The following is a 20,335-nucleotide window of genomic DNA, read 5'->3' on the forward strand; positions in this document are numbered from 1 at the left end:
GTTCAGTCATGGCATCTGTAGTAGCTGCAGCTAGTGGACCCCCACCACCACCACAACCACCTAGGAAGGAAGGACCACCTGCACAGTTCCTTCCAAACCCAGAGGAAGAGGAAGAAGAAGAGGAAGAAGAAGAGGAAGAGGAAGAGGAGGTAGAGCCGAGGCAGTTCTTGCGTGAAGAGCCCCGCAAATCCCACCACATAGACAATTTTATATGGCAATTTTTTTCTTACCCTCGAGAGCAAAAAAAGGTCAATGCCCGGTACGTGACATGCCTAATTTGCAATGAAGTTCTGTCCCGAGGCACAAACAAAGTATAGTTTTGGAAACTATACTATGCACCGCCACATGCAGAGGTGGCATCCAATCAATTATAGCGTTGCTGAGGTGCGTCACCTCCAGGATAACCCACCAACTCCTGTGGCCAGTATATCGTCACAGGAAACTCTATCGGGACCAGAGGCGAGGGAGGCGGTCCCAAATATTCAAAAGAATTTTGTGCACCTGAAGCTAGTGTGCATTTATTGTGGTGCACTAATTTCTTATGGGGAGAGGAGTATCATTTTAATTAATAGAGCATTTGAAAACCACAAGTGCTCAAAACACCCCAAGAAGTAATTTTATTTATTTTTTTTGCTCCTGTTGAGCCCTTTCTAATGCCTGTTTTTCGTTGTTCCGCCCAAAAAAACCAAAAAAATATAAAATTGTTCAAAAAATACAAAAAAAGTTCAGAAAAATAAAAAAATATAAAACAACAAAAACAATTTTAAAAAAAAGTTCTTTTCAGAACTACCTTCCATTTATAAAAAATTGCTAAAATGTTTAGCACTCTGACAATCCTTTTTTTTTTTTTTTTTTTTGATTCGCTCCCCAGTGCGCGTACCGGGCGCTCCCCCCGCGAAAATCGAAAAAAAACAATTTTTTTTTTTTTACGGGAGGAACCCTTTTATGGCCCCCACATCAAACCTAGAGGGTCAGGGGGGGGTGTACCCTGCCCCCTTTTCATTATTTTCCCTTTTGTTTTTACCACCTCTTGTGTCTCGATCCTACCGAGACACAAGATGGCGGCCGCTGCGAACTGTTTCGAATGTTTAAAGACACCCGAGAGCCAATCAGCTTCCCGTGCGCAGGTCGTGTGGCGCGCCCGGAGCGCTCCCCGGTACGCGCACCGGGGCGCGCTTACAGATATATACATTTTTTTAATCTAAATTATTCAAAATCCTCTGGACCACATATCTTGAGACATCGCAAAGGCACATCGGGCTACCAGTCCCTACAATTTTGCCAAGTTTGGTGAAAATCCATTCAGCCGTTCGAGCTAAAAGTGCGACAGACCGCCCTATGGAAATTAACATGGGGAAAACACGTTTTGGGACCCCCCTTTTATCTCGGCCCCCCCAATATTTCAGGGAAGGAGGGGAGCGCTGTGAGGCAAAGTTGCTGAAAAATTCAGGCCGATTCCTCTACCGGCGCCAAAGTTATTCCAAATAGAATGTTGCGATTTCCCTATGGAAATCAATCCTAACTATAACTACCTACTGGCGACTGCCAGTAGGTATATATATATATATATATATATATATATATATATATATATATATATATATATATATATATATATATATATTCACTGAAAAAACCATAGGTTTTACACACGTTATAGTTAGGAAGTAGCATTTACAAAACCTATGAAATTCACTGAAAAAACCATAGGTTTGACACCAGTTATAGTTAGCTGGAAATTTTACTGATATAAAACCAATGAAATTCCACGTTATAGTTAGTTGGACTCACTATAACTTGCGCGTGTAATGCACTGCTGATGACGTCACATATTACATCACTCATGACATCACTGATAACACCATCCTTGTGACACAGTGACAGACCTCCTTTCACTGTAATCTAACCCTTGGACTATCTTTTGTACTCTCAAAAGAGAACAACGTTCAACACCCTTCGGAAGACTTTGCTGAAATGGCTGCCGCCCCGCATTCATCTTCCGAATCTGAAGGAAATGAGCGACTACCTTTAAAAAGAAAAAAGGAATCTTTTATTTGGAAATTTTTTACTTATCCTGAAGAATTAAAGAAAGTAAATGCGCCAAAAGTTACCTGCACGATATGCAATTCGGTTCTCTCAAGAGGAAATCCAAGAAAAAAATATTCCTTTTCCATACATACCATGATGCGGCATGTCCAACAAGTGCACCCTGTGGAATTTGCAAAGGCATCGACAAGAGCCCTGGCCAGTCTATTACCATCAGAGGTGGCCAGCACATCTTCTGCTGGACGACCTGTATCTCCATCGAGTGCTGTGATGGACTTGAGACCATATCTTGCAAAGGTGCACATGAAATGCAACGAGTGTGGAGAAATTCTTCTGTACGGAGAGCAGAGCCTCATTCTTACTAAACTAAAAATTGAGAGTCATAAATGCCCCGAGAAAAGATAAATTTCTTCATTTCATTTAAAAAACAACATAACAGTTGTTTTAAAAAAAAAAAAAAAAAAGTTCTTTTCAGAACTAACTCATTGTACCAAAAACAGCTCCAGGAGCATATTATAAAGGGCGTTTATCTCCCCGTTTTTGGCTTTCGATCGTGCGCGACCGTGTGCGCGCACCCGCCCATATATTTCAGGAAAACTTCGCGATTGTAACTTATTAAATTTCTTCATAGACCCATCATAGAACTTATACTACTCAATCCGGATGTGTTTAGATTTACTCCTTTTCACGTTTTGAAACTTCCCTGAAGTAGACCGCTACTTCCAACCAGATAATATCACCGCGTACACGTCCTGAGACGCGCATGTGAAGTCATGTGACTTGAAAACAACACTTCCAATTGGTTCCTAGTAGTTTCTATGCTGCGTCAATACCTACGCCTGCTTCAAACACATGCACAGTTTTGAAACAGCATGGGCCTGAAAGTCACTGAGTGAAATATCATACATTACAGTCAGCCACTTTCAAGACGCATTCCTTCAGAGGAACACTTACCGTTTATTAGAGGTAGATCGTCCGACTCCACCGGAGGACACCCCTAATAAAAAAGACATATATATAAAATGCGGACTAGCCCCTGTATCGTACTACCAAACTTTAACTTAAAAATCGTTAGAGAAAACAAAAGGAATCGAACAAAATCAGTAGGCCACTGATAGGATCTCTTTTTGACCTTGCTAAAATAGAAACATTAGGAACAACCCCTCATGAGAAATATGAAACTAGTGAGAGAAACAGAGCTCGACGCCATCTTGCCCCCTTTTAGGCCCCATCACGAAAATAGATAGCCCCACATAGCAAAACGTGATCTTATCGCCTGCCCAACTTCAGATCTGACCCCCCCCCCTTTTGCTCTCATGTCCTGTCGGAATGTCCGGCTGTAGATTACAATCACATGTTACATTTGGGAGGGGAAACGACATCAGAGCGACAAATATTAGAAATATACCACATGACAGCAAAATAACAGGTTAAAACGTTTTTATTCTTGAACAAAAATATATTAAAACAACTATGGAGAACCATTACGCGAATAGTCCGGAGGCGACACCACGCGCCAAGGCCTGTCCCCAGGATGAACCAAGGGATCCGTTCCTGGGGCCGTGGCAAACAGCAGCCGGCCGCCATCGGCCGGAGAAGGCATGGGCCCGACCCGAGATGTAGTTGTGGTCCCATTCTCTTCCTCTTTCGGCGCCTTGCAGGCCACGAGGGGGGGATGTCTTGCATATGCCTCCGACCCCCCCCCCCTCTCTTCATCGCCTGGTCCGGCCATAACAAATGTCAGCAAGACGCCGTGGGGTGCACTGGGAGGGAGAGGCGGCGCGGACGATCCTCTTTCGGCGCCTTGCAGGCCACGAGGGGGGGGATGTCTTGCATATGCCTCCGTCCCCCCCCCTCTCTTCATCGCCTGGTCCGGCCATAACAAATGTCAGCAAGACGCCGTGGGGTGCACTGGGAGGGAGAGGCGGCGCGGACGAGCCTCTCCCGCCTCCCCGCGTGGAGGCCCCTCAGCTGCACCCCCAACGCTCCACGCACCCGTCAAAGGACTCGTCCACTCTTGCGGTGCAGCGACGCTCAACGCACCCGTCAAAGGACTCGTCCACTCTTGCGGTGCAGCGACGCTCCATGCACCCGGCAAAGGACTCGTCCACTGTGGCGGTGCAACGATGCTTCGCCCGACAGGCTTGAGTCCATCAGCTCCTGCAACCCAGTGACTGCCGGTGGTTGCAGATCTTTCCTTTCAAAATGCTGCCAACAATATTTTCTGAATGGCGTAGCCACGAGACGTTGGCGCTCTCATGCTGACGCCAGCCTCAGTTTGAATGACCAACAATCCGGGGCGCGGCGCGGAGCGCGTAACGTAAGCATAACAGGTCATATGACTTGTTAATAAAGCTTTTCATTGGTTTAGAAATATTTTTATGAGCATATTTGACTATTTTATTAAAAACACTACACATAACCTGTTTTTCAAGTTATGTTTAATTTTAAATGAAACGGTTTACATTTTCACTTTTTATTTCCAGTACATTTTAAAAATAAATGTTTATAGTTCCATATGCCGAAGCACGTCAGCTTCCCACCCTATGTCATACAATTCTGACAAATCGGCATCCTCATCATGTTCTTCATCATCCTCTGGATTTAATTCATCTAAGGGATCCACTTCCACTGACGTTTCAATGACAAGTTCAACGATAAGATCGAGATCAACGGATTGCTTATTATCACTCATGGTTAATGTTGTCGTTATCTTTAAAGAAAGAGAACAACAATGAGATGTTGCAGAGTAAGAAACAAATCTCAGAGACTATAATAGTAATTTTTTTTAACAAGAGTAACATTTTGCAGCTATTATTTAGCCATGTCCAGCGATGCTGAGGAGGTGAGTCCTATGTCCAAGTTTTCAGTGAACAGGACTCATCTCTTTTTAACCTTGGATAAGCCTCACCAAAACTGTGTCCCCTGCTCATACTTAAATGTAAAGGGGCAGATTTATGTTAACTGGCGCATCCCCAGAGATGCACCAGTTAATGTGCACCGCTGCTCTGCCACCCATGGTGTGCCGCATTTACAATGTGGAGCACCATTGAGCAAAAACAACACAGATGCGTCACGCACCTGTGCCGCAAAAGCAGCACATTGCAGGAATCACGTCGTAAGCACGACATGTCTACTCCAATGCACAGGAGCAAGCCACACATTGCATGGTGCATCACTCCTTATGCCTGTTTCAAACAGGCGTAAGTATTTGATTCAGGAATGCTATAAAGCTGACTCAGTGAAATCTTCTAAATTTCACTGTGTTAGTTTTACAGGGCTTTCATGCAAATGAATGCCCACCTGCAACAAAACGCCTATATGAAACCTGACGCAGGTTTCATGTGGTGTAGAAAATGAAAATGTATATGTACATAAGCGGCGTTCATTTGTGTTCACCCTCACCACTGTTGGAGTTAAAGCGAAAGTCACGGCACAGTGGCCCCGCCATTTTGCCCCCTTTTAGGCCCCATCACGAACATAGATAGCCCCACATAGCAAAACGTGATCTTATCGCCTGCCCAACTTCAGATCTGACCCCCCCCTTTTGCTCTCATGTCCTGTCGGAATGTCCGGCTGTAGATTACAATCACATGTTACATTTGGGAGGGGAAACGACATCAGAGCGACAAATATTAGAAATATACCACACGACAGCAAAATAACAGGTTAAAACGTTTTTATTCTTGAACAAAAATATATTAAAACAACTATTTACATGACAAACGGCCGCAGCAACAAACCCACAATGCATTTCGCCGTCTACTTGACGCCGTCCCTGTCCCTCCTTCCCCAAAGTAGCAATGTTGGGCTACTTTTGGGCTGCTTTCTAGTAGGGTTTTTGAGCGTCAGAAAGTCTACAAAAGCCGTCGGCAACGGCCTGGGGTGGAGAACCATTACGTGAATAGTCCAGAGGCGACACCACTCGCCAAGGCCTGCCCCAGGATGAACCAAGGGATCCGTTCCTGGGGCCGTGGCAAAGAGCGGCCGGCCGCCATCGGCCAGAGAAGGCATGGGCCCTACCCGAGATGTAGTTGTCTTCCCATTCTCTTCTTTTTTCAGCGCCTTGCAGGCCACGAGGGGGGAATGTCTTGCATATGCCTCCGACCCCCCCCCTCTCTTCATCGCCTGGTCCGGCCATAACAAATGTCAGCAAGACGCCGTGGGGTGCACTGGGAGGGAGAGGCGGCGCGGACGAGCCTCTCCCGCCTCCCCAGGTGGAGGCCCCTCAGCTGCACCCCCAACGATCCACGCACCCGGCAAAGGGTTCGTCCACTGTTGCGATATAGGGACGCTCCACGAGCCCAGGAAAGGGTTTGTATACTGTGGCGGTATAGGGACGCTCCACGAGCCCAGCAAAGGACTCTCCCACTGTTGCGGTACAGCGACGCTCCACTCACCCAGCAGGGTCTCGTCCACAGTGGCGGTGCAACGATGCTTCGCCCGACAGGCTTGAGTCCATCTGCTCCTGCAACCCAGTGACTGCCGGTGGTTGCAGATCTCCTTAAAATGGCGGTCGACTTTGCAGGAATGGGCCTGGCGTGAAAAGTTGGCCTGGTCGCCTGTTAACCAGAAAATGGGCCCCTGTCTTTCCTTTCAAAATGCTGCCAACAATATTATATCAGACTCTGCATCGGTACTTACTTATAAATGCAGAAACAACTCAATTAACACAAGGGCTCTTTTCAGAGCCACCTTATATCAAAGCACTCAAACTTCTGATTTATCTCCATTTTCACACTTTTGTAAATAGTTGTGCGCGCCCGAGTGCGCGCACCCCGCAACTTTTTTCGGGAAAAAAATATATATATTTTCGCGTTTAAGGTCCTTACTGCACACCCTGAGAGAACCTACGCAGCAAAACAATCTCTACCTTCACCCCTTTCCATGTTCCAACGCTTTGAAACGAGAATATATTTACTCGCGCGCACCCCGCAACTTTTTTCGAAAAAAAAAAAATATATATATATTTTCGCGTTTAAGGTCCTTACTGCACACCCTGAGAAAACCTACGCAGCAAAACAATCTCTACCTTCTCCCCTTTCCATGTTCCAACGCTTTGAAATGACAATATATTTACTCGCAGTGACAAAATGGCGGTCAACACTTCCTGATTTCCTTCGAATCGAACGTTAACAGACGTCTCGCAGCAAAAAAAAATTCCGCGCGCAGCCGCTTGAGTGCGCGCACCCGTCCGCGCTTATAGATATATAATTGACTTTAACTTTAATTTTCTCAACAACTACTGAACGGATTTACACCATTCCACAAAAAGCGTAATCTGCGAGCCGGACTCTACAGTTTTGCCAAATTTTTATAAATCCATTCAGCCGTTCGACCTGTAGCCGTGTCTAAACGTCCTATGGAAAATAACATGGAGAAAACACGTTTTGGGACCCCCCTTTTATCTCAGCCCCCACTTCACCAATCCCCCCCAAATTTTCAGGGAAGGAGCGCAGCGGACCGAGCCATCTTCTTTGAGAAATTCGCAAAGATTCATCCACCAGGGCCAAAGTTAATCCAAATAGAATGTTGACGATTTCCTATGGAAACTAGGTCCTAACTAGAACTACCTACTGGCGACCGCCAGTAGGTAATATATATATATATATATATAGTTATAGGTATGACCTAGTTTCAACAGACAAAGTGTTTTTTGTTTTGCTAATAACTTTAACGCTGTTTGACAAATCTTTTCAAAACTAGTACGGCAATCACTTAAGCTGCTCTCTGGAAAGTTTTGGTTCGATTAGTCAAGCAGGGGCTGAGAAAAAGGGGAAGGTCTCAAAATGCATTTCCTCCATGCAATTTCAGATAGGGATTTTAGACAGGATTACAGCCCAAACGCCGGAACGGAATTACACCAAATTTGGCAGAAGCGAAATCTAGGTCCAGAAAGAGTGTTATTTTGTAACTTGGTGTTAATCTGTTCAGTAGTTTTGGAGTTATTAAAGAAGAAAGATTTACAGATATCTCGGGACGCTGATTCACCACAGATCCACTGCGGCTGATCAGCAGATCCACGTGCCACTTGCAATGCTGTGATTGGCAGGCCGCAACCTGAGAGTAGAGTTGCGGCTGCCATTTTATATATTGGGACATGGTGCTGGGGCCTAGAACTAAAAGTGAGAACTGGTAAAAGGGGTCATGGTAGAGGTACCCTGACCCCATGTCATGTCATGTCAAAGGTTCTTATATAGCGCCTTATCACCGCAAGGTCTCAAGGCGCTTGCTTTGGGAACCCGTCCTGGCTTTTCCCTGTGAGAAAACCCCTACTGGGCATCCCCAAGGTGAAAGCCAGGCATCCCGCTGCGGGGGGCCGTAGTGGAGATTAAGCAAGCTATTGCCCAGAGTTGCAGAGTGTGAACCCGTGATTCGAGTAGGCACCAAAGCGAGAATTATCGAGTACGTGGACATTTGGGCTCAAACCCTGCCGCGTTGGGAATTGAACCCTGGTCCCGGGTCTGACCTCTGCTTCAGGGTCTGCCTCCTCTAACCAGTGAGCCACACTTCTAGATGGGTGTGATAGAGAGGTCGGTGAATGATCCATGATGGGCAAGATATTGCCCAAAAACATTTACACGTGTGAGGATCTGCTGATCCATTGTGCTCGGTACGGCCCCCCATGTGAATTTTTGATTGATGCGCGAAGGCCTTTGAAAAAAAATACACCCACTCACAGGCCCACTCACACACTCTCTCACAGCCCCATTCTATTAGTTACATACCCACTCAGACTCGCATAGCTGTCACACACCCACAAAACCACTCCCACACCCAGTCGCACAGAGCCACCTTATATCAAAGCACTCAAATTTCTGATTTATCTCCATTTTCACACTTTTGTAAATAGTTGTGCGCGCCCGAGTGCGCGCACCCCGCAACTTTTTTCGGGAAAAAAATATATATATTTTCGCGTTTAAGGTCCTTACTGCACACCCTGAGAGAACCTACGCAGCAAAACAATCTCTACCTTCACCCCTTTCCATGTTCCAACGCTTTGAAACGAGAATATATTTACTCGCGCGCACCCCGCAACTTTTTTCGAAAAAAAAAAAATATATATATATTTTCGCGTTTAAGGTCCTTACTGCACACCCTGAGAAAACCTACGCAGCAAAACAATCTCTACCTTCTCCCCTTTCCATGTTCCAACGCTTTGAAATGACAATATATTTACTCGCAGTGACAAAATGGCGGTCAACACTTCCTGATTTCCTTCGAATCGAACGTTAACAGACGTCTCGCAGCAAAAAAAAATTCCGCGCGCAGCCGCTTGAGTGCGCGCACCCGTCCGCGCTTATAGATATATAATTGACTTTAACTTTAATTTTCTCAACAACTACTGAACGGATTTACACCATTCCACAAAAAGCGTAATCTGCGAGCCGGACTCTACAGTTTTGCCAAATTTTTATAAATCCATTCAGCCGTTCGACCTGTAGCCGTGTCTAAACGTCCTATGGAAAATAACATGGAGAAAACACGTTTTGGGACCCCCCTTTTATCTCAGCCCCCACTTCACCAATCCCCCCCAAATTTTCAGGGAAGGAGCGCAGCGGACCGAGCCATCTTCTTTGAGAAATTCGCAAAGATTCATCCACCAGGGCCAAAGTTAATCCAAATAGAATGTTGACGATTTCCTATGGAAACTAGGTCCTAACTAGAACTACCTACTGGCGACCGCCAGTAGGTAATATATATATATATATATATATAGTTATAGGTATGACCTAGTTTCAACAGACAAAGTGTTTTTTGTTTTGCTAATAACTTTAACGCTGTTTGACAAATCTTTTCAAAACTAGTACGGCAATCACTTAAGCTGCTCTCTGGAAAGTTTTGGTTCGATTAGTCAAGCAGGGGCTGAGAAAAAGGGGAAGGTCTCAAAATGCATTTCCTCCATGCAATTTCAGATAGGGATTTTAGACAGGATTACAGCCCAAACGCCGGAACGGAATTACACCAAATTTGGCAGAAGCGAAATCTAGGTCCAGAAAGAGTGTTATTTTGTAACTTGGTGTTAATCTGTTCAGTAGTTTTGGAGTTATTAAAGAAGAAAGATTTACAGATATCTCGGGACGCTGATTCACCACAGATCCACTGCGGCTGATCAGCAGATCCACGTGCCACTTGCAATGCTGTGATTGGCAGGCCGCAACCTGAGAGTAGAGTTGCGGCTGCCATTTTATATATTGGGACATGGTGCTGGGGCCTAGAACTAAAAGTGAGAACTGGTAAAAGGGGTCATGGTAGAGGTACCCTGACCCCATGTCATGTCATGTCAAAGGTTCTTATATAGCGCCTTATCACCGCAAGGTCTCAAGGCGCTTGCTTTGGGAACCCGTCCTGGCTTTTCCCTGTGAGAAAACCCCTACTGGGCATCCCCAAGGTGAAAGCCAGGCATCCCGCTGCGGGGGGCCGTAGTGGAGATTAAGCAAGCTATTGCCCAGAGTTGCAGAGTGTGAACCCGTGATTCGAGTAGGCACCAAAGCGAGAATTATCGAGTACGTGGACATTTGGGCTCAAACCCTGCCGCGTTGGGAATTGAACCCTGGTCCCGGGTCTGACCTCTGCTTCAGGGTCTGCCTCCTCTAACCAGTGAGCCACACTTCTAGATGGGTGTGATAGAGAGGTCGGTGAATGATCCATGATGGGCAAGATATTGCCCAAAAACATTTACACGTGTGAGGATCTGCTGATCCATTGTGCTCGGTACGGCCCCCCATGTGAATTTTTGATTGATGCGCGAAGGCCTTTGAAAAAAAATACACCCACTCACAGGCCCGCTCACACACTCTCTCACAGCCCCATTCTATTAGTTACATACCCACTCAGACTCGCATAGCTGTCACACACCCACAAAACCACTCCCACACCCAGTCGCAGACCCATACAGCCACTCGCACACCTACTCTCAAAGGTTACAGTTAAGAAAGGCAATTTATAAAACCTAAAAAATTCAGTGTAAAAAACAAAGGTTACAGGGACGTTAGTTAGGCTCAGATTTCACTTGTACAAAATTAGTGGAATTGCATAAACCTGAGCTAACTATAACTTATGCCTGTGCAGTGTACTGTTTATGACTTCACATATTACATCACTCATTACCTGGTCAGTGGCATCTCAAATGACATCACTGATTCCATCATCGACACACCAACCCACACCCCCATGCAGCCTCTCATACACCTACTCATATGTCCACCCAAGCACTCAAATACCCATTCACAGACCCATACAACTACTCACACATCCATTCGCTAATCCATGCAGCTACTCATGCACCCACCCACTCAGCCACACTGCCACTCACACGTACTTATAAAGCTATACAGCCACTCACAGGTAGTCACTCACCCATACACTCACTCACTCCTCCACACAGATACTCACACAACCAATCACACACCCATAAAACCACTCGCATACTTCAAATCCATACAACTACTTGCACATTCGTTGACACACCTACTCATACACCCCCTCAACGACTCACACCCCCTCAACCACTCACACCCCCTCAACCACTCACACCCCCAATCACACATCCATACAACCACTGACATACCCAGTCACACACCCATACAATGGCTTACAGACCTACTTACAACCCCATACAACCTTTCACACACAACCACATGCACACACCAACCCACACAGCCACGCTCAGACCCACACAGCCACGCTCAGACCCACACAGCCACTCACAGACCCACACAGCCACTCACAGACCCACACAGCCACTCACAGACCCACACAGCCACTCACAGACCCACACAGCCACTCACAGACCCACACAGCCACTCACACAGCCACAGATCATCTCAGAAACCCACACACTCACCTATACAGCCACTTATGCACCCACTCACACACCCATACAGCCACTCAGACACACACTTATGCAGACAGTCACTCTGATCACATATGATAAAAATAGTATCAATCACTCTTTAGTAGTAAACCTAGTATGCTAATTTACCTTTTGCAGTAGGTTAGTATACATGTTTTAATACTCATAAACCTTTAGAAAACACACTCACTTGATGATGTCATCAATGATGTAATTTGAGATGTCAACATTGCACAACGCATGTTACAGTACTTCCTAATTGTATGATTTGCATAAACGGCCGGCATGTTTAAGGTGTTTTTTTTTAAGGCTTTACATGTCATTTTAACATGAGCAAACGAAGACACTGTATCAGTAATATTTTCAAAGTATCACAATGAAGTTGGTCATACTAAATACATCACTTGATGTCCTAATCCATGTTGAAATTCAACAGTGGTATACCTCCAAAAAGACATACGGAATAAACACACACTTGTGCTATAAAGTGTGGTATTTTTTCCAGTACATTCGGCAACCACACTTAAATGCATCACTGAATGCCCCCAATATTCGTTAGACTACATTTTGCTCAACTGTCTGTCAGCCATCAATTCCCTTGCACCCTTTTGAGAGGGGGGACTCTGGGCTGTTCTGTCAAATTGCCTTATTGCATAACAGCCTGTATAAGTTACTCTGGGATGTGTTACAGAGAATATATAGTATGGGGCCTACGAGTGTTGAGAAGGAAAGGTCACTTGCATGGTGACGGAAATGCACCCGTGCCCTCAGTGCCTTAGCTGTAATGGTATCTGGATCACTGATGCTTATTTTTAATTTCATTGACAAACTTGGATCATGCTTCTGCGCCATGAGATAGGCTTGTCTCACGTACTGCGGTATAGTTGGACCGGGAGGGGCGCTCAAAATGCCACTCTCATAGTTGTGAAAGCATGCCGTGTAGTGATCAGTATGAGTAAACGGGTCTTTTCACCTGTGTCACTTGAGTGAGGCCTCCAGGCTAGCTCATGTAGGGTTCTGCTGCTGTGTGCTTAACTCACCTTTGGTCTACATCAAATGAATATGTAATGCTGTTCAGCACACACATCATTGCGTGTTTGGTGTCTATTTTCTGTGAAGAGTACAAAACATTGAAGACTCTGGGTTCCATTTTGATAGTCCCAGGGCTGAATGAAGGGGCATGGAGAGGTAGAGGAATACTCTTGACAGATTTATGGATTGCTGCATTCTTTCGAGCTGAGTAGAACACACACTAGAGGCAAGGGAGCCAGCCTCTTCAGTAGACTTCAAAGGGTGCTGCTTGATTCAGGAGAGGTCACTGGAAAGGGGCCTGGACTACTTTCAGGTAGAAGATGGTGCTGATAATAGAATTATAAAGAGTATTGCTGCAGCCCTGGGATACCATTTGGGGCACCTATCACAGTGACTGCCATCCAGATGTGAACTTCTAGTCACTTTCATGGACTGTGCACATCAGATTTGGAGTCGCTCCTGCTGTGGCAGACTACTTTCTGGAGGAAGGGCATTGCAGAATATTGGTGAGCACTTTAAAAGGAAATAGACTCCTGTCACAAACGTAAGAGTCCAACACTAAATCCTATTTGTGTCTGAAAATGGACTACAATACTTGAGTCCCCCAAAACTGTCAACTGTCGAGCAGCTAGTTGGGCTGTACGTCAAGGAGGAGAAGCTCTGCAAGAGTTCTGCCTGTGAACTGGGGGCTAAGGCCTGCCAATCTCCCAGCTGGGTAAGGGGACATCACAAGGGAAATACAAGACCACCAGTCCCTACAGTCTGCAGCAACAGTGCCTGCCTGCTTGCTGAGCCATTGTGCATTGGGTGGAAGAGGAGAATGCTTGGTGGGAGCAAGGTCCAGTGGGGGATCCTGGAAAGTAAATCCCCGTACCAAGGCGTGAGGAGATGGATGCTGTATCGATCACGTTGCCTGTGGGTAGATTCAAGTTGGTGATCCCATATGCCAGAGGGGGCCACTGTGATGATTGCATGACTGCCATGCCAATCGGCCGTAGCCCGTATGACGAGGGAAGTCAGTGGCTACTGTGATAAGGAGGTTATTGTCATGTTAATCAAGCTGTTGCTGTTGTGCAGATTAATGTCGAGGCGGTCCAATGTGAGGATTGCACGACTGCTGATCCGGCCATAGCCACTGTGTGTACTGAAGTTGGCGACCCCATATGCCAGAGGGGGCCACCATGATGATGAAGTTACTGCTGTGCTGATTAGGCCTTTGCACGTGCGCGGAGTAAGGTTGGTGACCCAGTGTGGTTGAAGGGGGCACCTAAAAAACAAAGAATGTTGTCTGGTTCCACCGTCGTGAGGAGATGATGCAGTGGTGATCTGTGCATTCCTGAGCCCTGACTGAGATCGGAACTTGCCAGCGCTCTCTACCACTTGTTGAAAGGATCAGAGGAACTTACAGTCTCACCGGAGAAAGCCCCGTGGACGCCCAGCCGCAGCCCTGCTACTCACTGTCAGCAGCAGGTGCAGCCCTCTGAGACGTCCTAGAGTGAAACTTTCCCTGAGAATCCAGTAGTACAACCCCTCACAGCGAGTTAAACTGATCGTAGGGCCAGAAGACCCATGGGGAACTTCTTCTTTCACATAGTGCTTTGAGCCCTGATACACTTTTGACTTTTGGAAGAATAGAAGTGGTACTCCTGAGACTCGAACTGGGGCTTAACCTGAATGTCACCTATAGTGAAAGGGGAATAACCATTGCTGTTGGCGAGAGGGAAGTGGGACTTGGGGACCTATCTATTGAACACTGGAGCCCTTACCTCATGGAGGCTGTGTGTATTGTTTGTGTATGATGTATTTCACTTTGTGTTTGTATATAAATATATTTGTTCATAAAACCAAGTATTTGACTGCACAATCGTTTATTGCTGCTGCTGAATGTATTTTGAGTTGTGAGCCTGTGTTGCCCTCCCCCCACCTCACCCCCCCTCACACACACACCCTTACTTGTACCTTCCCCTCAAGAAGCCTTAGACTGCTTGACCTGCGCTACCACTGAAAATCAAGTGGTGAAGGGCGTATGGTGAAGGCGTACTTGCCCCAGTTGTTCAGGACCCATAGTGAGTCAGGCCCACCCGTTTGGACCCAGTAGCTCCTGCTTGCCCTGTGGCCCTCCGAAAAACGTTCTGATCAGGAGCATAGTTTTTGTCATACACATTTTGGACCAGTCTTCTTTCTCTGCTTTGGATGTGATTGGAACAGTGCTGGAGAGAGAAGTGCACAGCACGTCCATATTGTGGCATTATTACGGCTCCTGGGAGTGGTTTCTGTTTTTATTTGCATTTTGAATTAAATACCTATGTTTTCTTTGATCAATGTATTTCCTAATCTTTCTCGTGCCCTACTGCATCAAGTTTGCACTTAAGGGAGCATTTAAATCATTTTCTAGTGACATCTTTCACAAGACAGAGCTGTGCTCTCTGTCCTGGGTAATTCAATTAATTGTTTCGTCACCATGAATGGACTGTTTTTTAAAACTGTATGGGTTTACCCTTTGTGGACATGTACAAAGACTTATTTGTTTGCCTTAGCTATGTGAAGACTGCAAATCGGGGAGAAAAGTAAAATTCTTCCTTGCTTACTTCCTCTCAGGCTGACTCATCGCTGAACCGTGGGTAGGGCTCGCAGCATCAGTCTAGCGGAGGGAAAAGGACTGCAGCCCCAAAGCTCCGAAGTCAGCAGCAAGAAATTCCTCAAGTTGGGGGCGCAGAGGGGAGCTACCATGACTGACATTACTATTGTCAAGGAAGGCTGGGTGCAGAAGAGGGGTAAGTGTAGAAACTGAAGCATTCGCTCTGTATAAAAATAAGTCATTCTCAACAACATGGAAGCAGTTCTGTGACCACATTTAGAGGAATGACCAATCGATGAAAAATGCAGTGAAGAGAAATGTGTTGTTTGACCAGCAGGGTTGAAGGCCAAGTGACACATGAATTGCATAGTGTGCCTGGAGGGGCACAATGTCTGTTTCTGTTGTGTGTCCTCTTTCCTGTGTTATGCAGGGCAAGATCCGTTTCTGCCTTTTTTCTGCAGAGATAGTTTGCCTCTTATGGGCAGGGTAGGTTGGTGTGGTGGTGTTTTTGGTTTGTAACAGATTTATTTTATAAGGGGTTTAGCTGTTTTTGTATTCACTTGTCTGCAAGCATGTCTCTGTTGGCAATCCTTCTTGAAATAATGACTTTAACAGTAGTGTAGTTTTGTATTATTTTGGTCTGTCCGTTTAAACGCAGAGGCCTACCATAATCTCTCTGGTTTGGAAATTAAACATTTACAGTGTTTTGTTCCCATCAACCAAAAACAAGATTGTGTGCACCCTGAGAGCCATAACATTTTCATCGCAAACAAAACAGAAAATGAATGATTTGCTTCTGTGTTGCCATTGTTGGAAGTCATTGTTTTGTTTCTAGCATTCAAATCTACTCATTCCTGAGGCCCAGTTCGGTATCCTTTGTTGTGGGAGGTATTGATGACATCTAATACCGGTTATTTTGAGAGACTTATCCTGGTTGTGTGTAATTGAGAACGGAAATGGGGTTATTGCAGTCCCATGGGTACACAGTGGGCATGTTTCACTTGCTTTTTGCACCCTCTCTGCATCTGCAAATCAAACAAGCATTTGTAGACACTAGTGTGACACCTTCTACAGTATGCATTGCACAGGGACCTGTTTCAGCCACGTTGACTATGTATGGGGGGCATTCCCACTTGTGAAAGAGGCATGTGACCTCATGCAACGGAGGAAACACCTGCTGGCACCTGCAGGGAGAGGGCAAAGTAAGGATCCTTGGATCCCCAGGACCCTTCTTTCTGAGGTGCGGTCAAATTTAATCCCAGCTGTAGGAGCAGTGGTTCTCATGTCCCCTTTCCAAAGTCACTCTTGCCTGCTAGTATTGAAAGATGGCGCAACTATTTGGAACGCCACACGGTGTTTTGGCACATTTGTTTGTCTGTGCTAACTGTATGTATACATTGCATGAATAGTTCCTTTATATACCTACTTAAGCTGTTTTGGAGCTAACTCGCAAAGGGATATACGAGTGCATTAAAGTGCTACAGGAGTACTACTACACATACTCCAAAATGACTGTGAATCAGCCCTTCGGAGTGCATCCTATTTGTATAAGAAAGCATCAACCTATATGTGCCTTTCTTTTACTCCTTTCCCATCACTGATATACAAACTTGTTGTTCCACGTTACAACATAGTATTATAGAACATGAACAATAACAAACAGAAACAAAGCTATAAAATTCAAAACAGTACGTTTCAAACTTTTAGGAGATACTCCATTGAGCTGCATGTAGTGGCAAGTTGTATCAGTTGTTTAACTATCCTCAAGCTAGAAAGTTAGGGTGTGAACACGAGAGAAAGGAAATGTCAGTCCATCTCAAGTAATTGTAAACCTAAACATCTGAATGGGACTGAGCTTAACCGCTAAAAGAACGCAGACATGTAACTTTACCGTTACCAACATCGATCATGAGATGGAGCGAGGTATGTGGGTGGAGCACTATAAGGCAGTCAGTCTGCAACATGTAACTTTGATCCACCTTAAACTGATCATATCTAAGGAGGTTTATCATCATTTCTGTTTTTGGACCACTTTACACATGAATCAGTCCTTCGTCTGATTGTCAGGTGCTTTCCTTTGTCCTCTCCACAGTTTGGCTTCTTTCTGCTCTATACCGAGTGCATCTATCTGAAACAGGTGCAAATTTCGATCAATTGCTTGGTTGTCACGTACATTCTCTATAAAAAAAATGAAAGAACAGCAATTTAGTGTACATTCCTCAAAGCCTTGCATGAAAATCTGATTTTCATTCCGTTTTTCTGAACCCTCATCGCGTGTCTTTTGACCAGGCGATAGCCGAGCTGTTCAGATTGCCTGTTCAGAGTGAAACCATTGCCTTCTCCAGTAATGTTACTAACTTTGGTCCCATCCAACAGTGTCAACGGCAGATGCGTCTAGATGGGTTGGAATCGGCCCATCCCCTCTGAAGCCTTATAGCCCTAGCGATATTTTGAAATGCTAGGAATTGTCCCGCTGATTTAAAATGTTAGTTTTAGAGATCATGCCCGTCCGACGGTGCCATCTCAGCCCATACCCTTAATTTATGTCTGAAATGACAAGTGGTCTCCAAACTTTTAAATGCCAGACTTGGGGCATATAGTGATAGATCTAGTCAGTCGTCTATTTCAGAAGAATAGTAAACAATCGCTCTACTCTGGGCAGTCTCCCCTTGGTATATTAATGACCAAAAACTGTGCTGGCAAGTAATTCCAGTTCTGGGTGGGACAACCTGGCTTCATTGGTCAATGTCCGACATAACTACTTTTTCCCCATTGTAGCTGAGCCTCCACTTTGTACCTTTTATAATCTGGTACTTCCAAACCTTGTCAGGGGGCAGAAGAAATGTGTGTCGGGTCATCTTACATCTAACAGAGTCCCACACAATTTCAGTCTGCGTTGCATACCTTCTCCGAATACTCGACGAGTCTGGATCACCATTTTTCTGATGCAATTTGGTCCATTAATAACTTATACAGGGATCTTCTTCCAAAAGTAGATATTATTTCTTGGAGCAGATTTTGCCACCATCAGTAACATCAGCATCTTGTGGTATATTTGATATCCCAAGTATTTAAATGTGTGGCACTCTATTTCAAGGTCTCCTATTCGGCGAAAATGCTGGACTTTTAAAACAAAAACTCTTCCAAATCATTGGAACATGTCTATTGAGAGTTGCAGTCACACCCTACAATACATTATATTTTCTGTGTATCATGAGATTGCATGTGGTTTACCAACAATAACTGTACTCCATCCCGGTCTCTTTCATGGCAGTGCACACCAGTGGCTCCATTGCCAGGGCAAAAAGTAGTGGGAAGAGCAGACACTATTGCGTATCTCTTCCCAGATTTATGAGCCAGACACCGAGAGTCTGATTCAGACCCTGGTAATGGGATACTGTAAAGTAGAGAGATCCTGGCCAACAACTCAGCTCCCACTCAAGCTTTTCATCACACTGTAAATAATGCCACCCATTTATAGCAAAAGCTTTCGCTATATATATTGATATTAGAGCTGGCAGGGATACATTATCTGTTGTGACATCCATTTCTTCAGATACCTGGCATACACTGAGCAACGTATTTGGCCCTAGAATAGTCAGTACGGTCTTCCTAGATGAAAGTAGATAAACACGGAGGAGGTATTTGCCTAAGGTATTGCCTGGCATGTAAAATCTATGTTCAATATGGATTGGGGATTAAATTGCATCTTATTTAATAAGTTGCGCTGTAGTTAGGGGAGGGACACAATAAAGGTCTCTCGAATTCTGTTTTCAGTGGGAGTTAACATGATCATTGGTGCTAAATAAATAAAAACAAAAGTAGTGAAATTCCGAACTGATGGGCCCAATTCGCCCATCAACATCTCAAAATGTATTCTTTTTTTAAAGTCAGATAAGTTTTCAAAATTTTCAAAAATTCCGACATCAGTGTATCAAATTGGTACTTCGAAAAGAGGCTAAGTAACACCATAAACACATTAAGCTTGGTCTCCTCAATTTGCACAGTACAAAAATAATTCATATACATGGGCTACCTGCCTGCAAATTCAGTCTGATGTGTTAATAGATAGATTGAGTCATGCAGATAAAGAGGGAGCGGCAAGTGAACAAATTTATCTGCGCGATGCTAGACCCGCAAGTTTACTTCTATTTGCACGTATACACTCTAAAGTAAATACATAAGTACAATCTGATACATCTGGACAGAGTGTAAGGTTCTGTAACCCTTGTCACCTTGAGGTCTTATACTGTGGGTTGGAAGCAGGACTTGTCCTATACTGTGGGTGGGAGATGGGACATGACCTATACTGTGGGTGGGAGCTGGGACAGGTCCTATACTGTGGGTGGGAGCGAGGCAGGACTTGTCCTATACTGTGGGTGGGAGGCGGGACTTGTCCTATACTGTGGGTGGGAAGCGGGACATGACCTATACTGTGGGTGGGAGCTGGGACGGGTCCTGTACTGTGGGTGGGAGGCGGGACTTGTCCTATACTGTGGGTGGGAAGCGGGACATGACCTATACTGTGGGTGGGAACTGGGACGGGTCCTGTACTGTGGGTGGGAAGCGGGACATGACCTATACTGTGGGTGGGAGCTGGGACAGGTCCTGTACTGTGGGTGGGAGGCGGGACTTGTCCTATACTGTGGGTGGGAGGTGGAACATGACCTATACTGTGGGTGGGACATGGCCCCTACTGTTACATGGCCTCTACTCTGGGTGAGAGTGCATTCCGAGACGCAGATTCTTGGGAGTGGTAGGGGAAGTGAGAAGAGGGCATTTTAGGCTCCTATAAGGGATGATCGGGGCGAGCTTTAGAGGGT

General features: G+C 45.4%; 1 protein-coding gene across 1 annotated transcript in view; it reads left to right on the forward strand.

Annotated features, from left to right (window-relative positions):
- The window catches only part of AKT3 (AKT serine/threonine kinase 3), a 1,072,603-nt gene that overhangs the window by 169,881 nt on the left and 882,387 nt on the right, over positions 1-20,335 (forward strand). The window contains exon 2 of the mRNA XM_078648582.1: positions 15,533-15,708. Coding sequence (XP_078504708.1) covers positions 15,663-15,708 — 46 coding nt within the window. The 5' untranslated portion in view covers positions 15,533-15,662. The remainder of the gene's footprint in view (positions 1-15,532; positions 15,709-20,335) is intronic.

This window comes from Lissotriton helveticus, chromosome 6 (assembly GCF_964261635.1).
Source record: "Lissotriton helveticus chromosome 6, aLisHel1.1, whole genome shotgun sequence".
Classification (NCBI taxonomy): domain Eukaryota; kingdom Metazoa; phylum Chordata; class Amphibia; order Caudata; family Salamandridae; genus Lissotriton; species Lissotriton helveticus.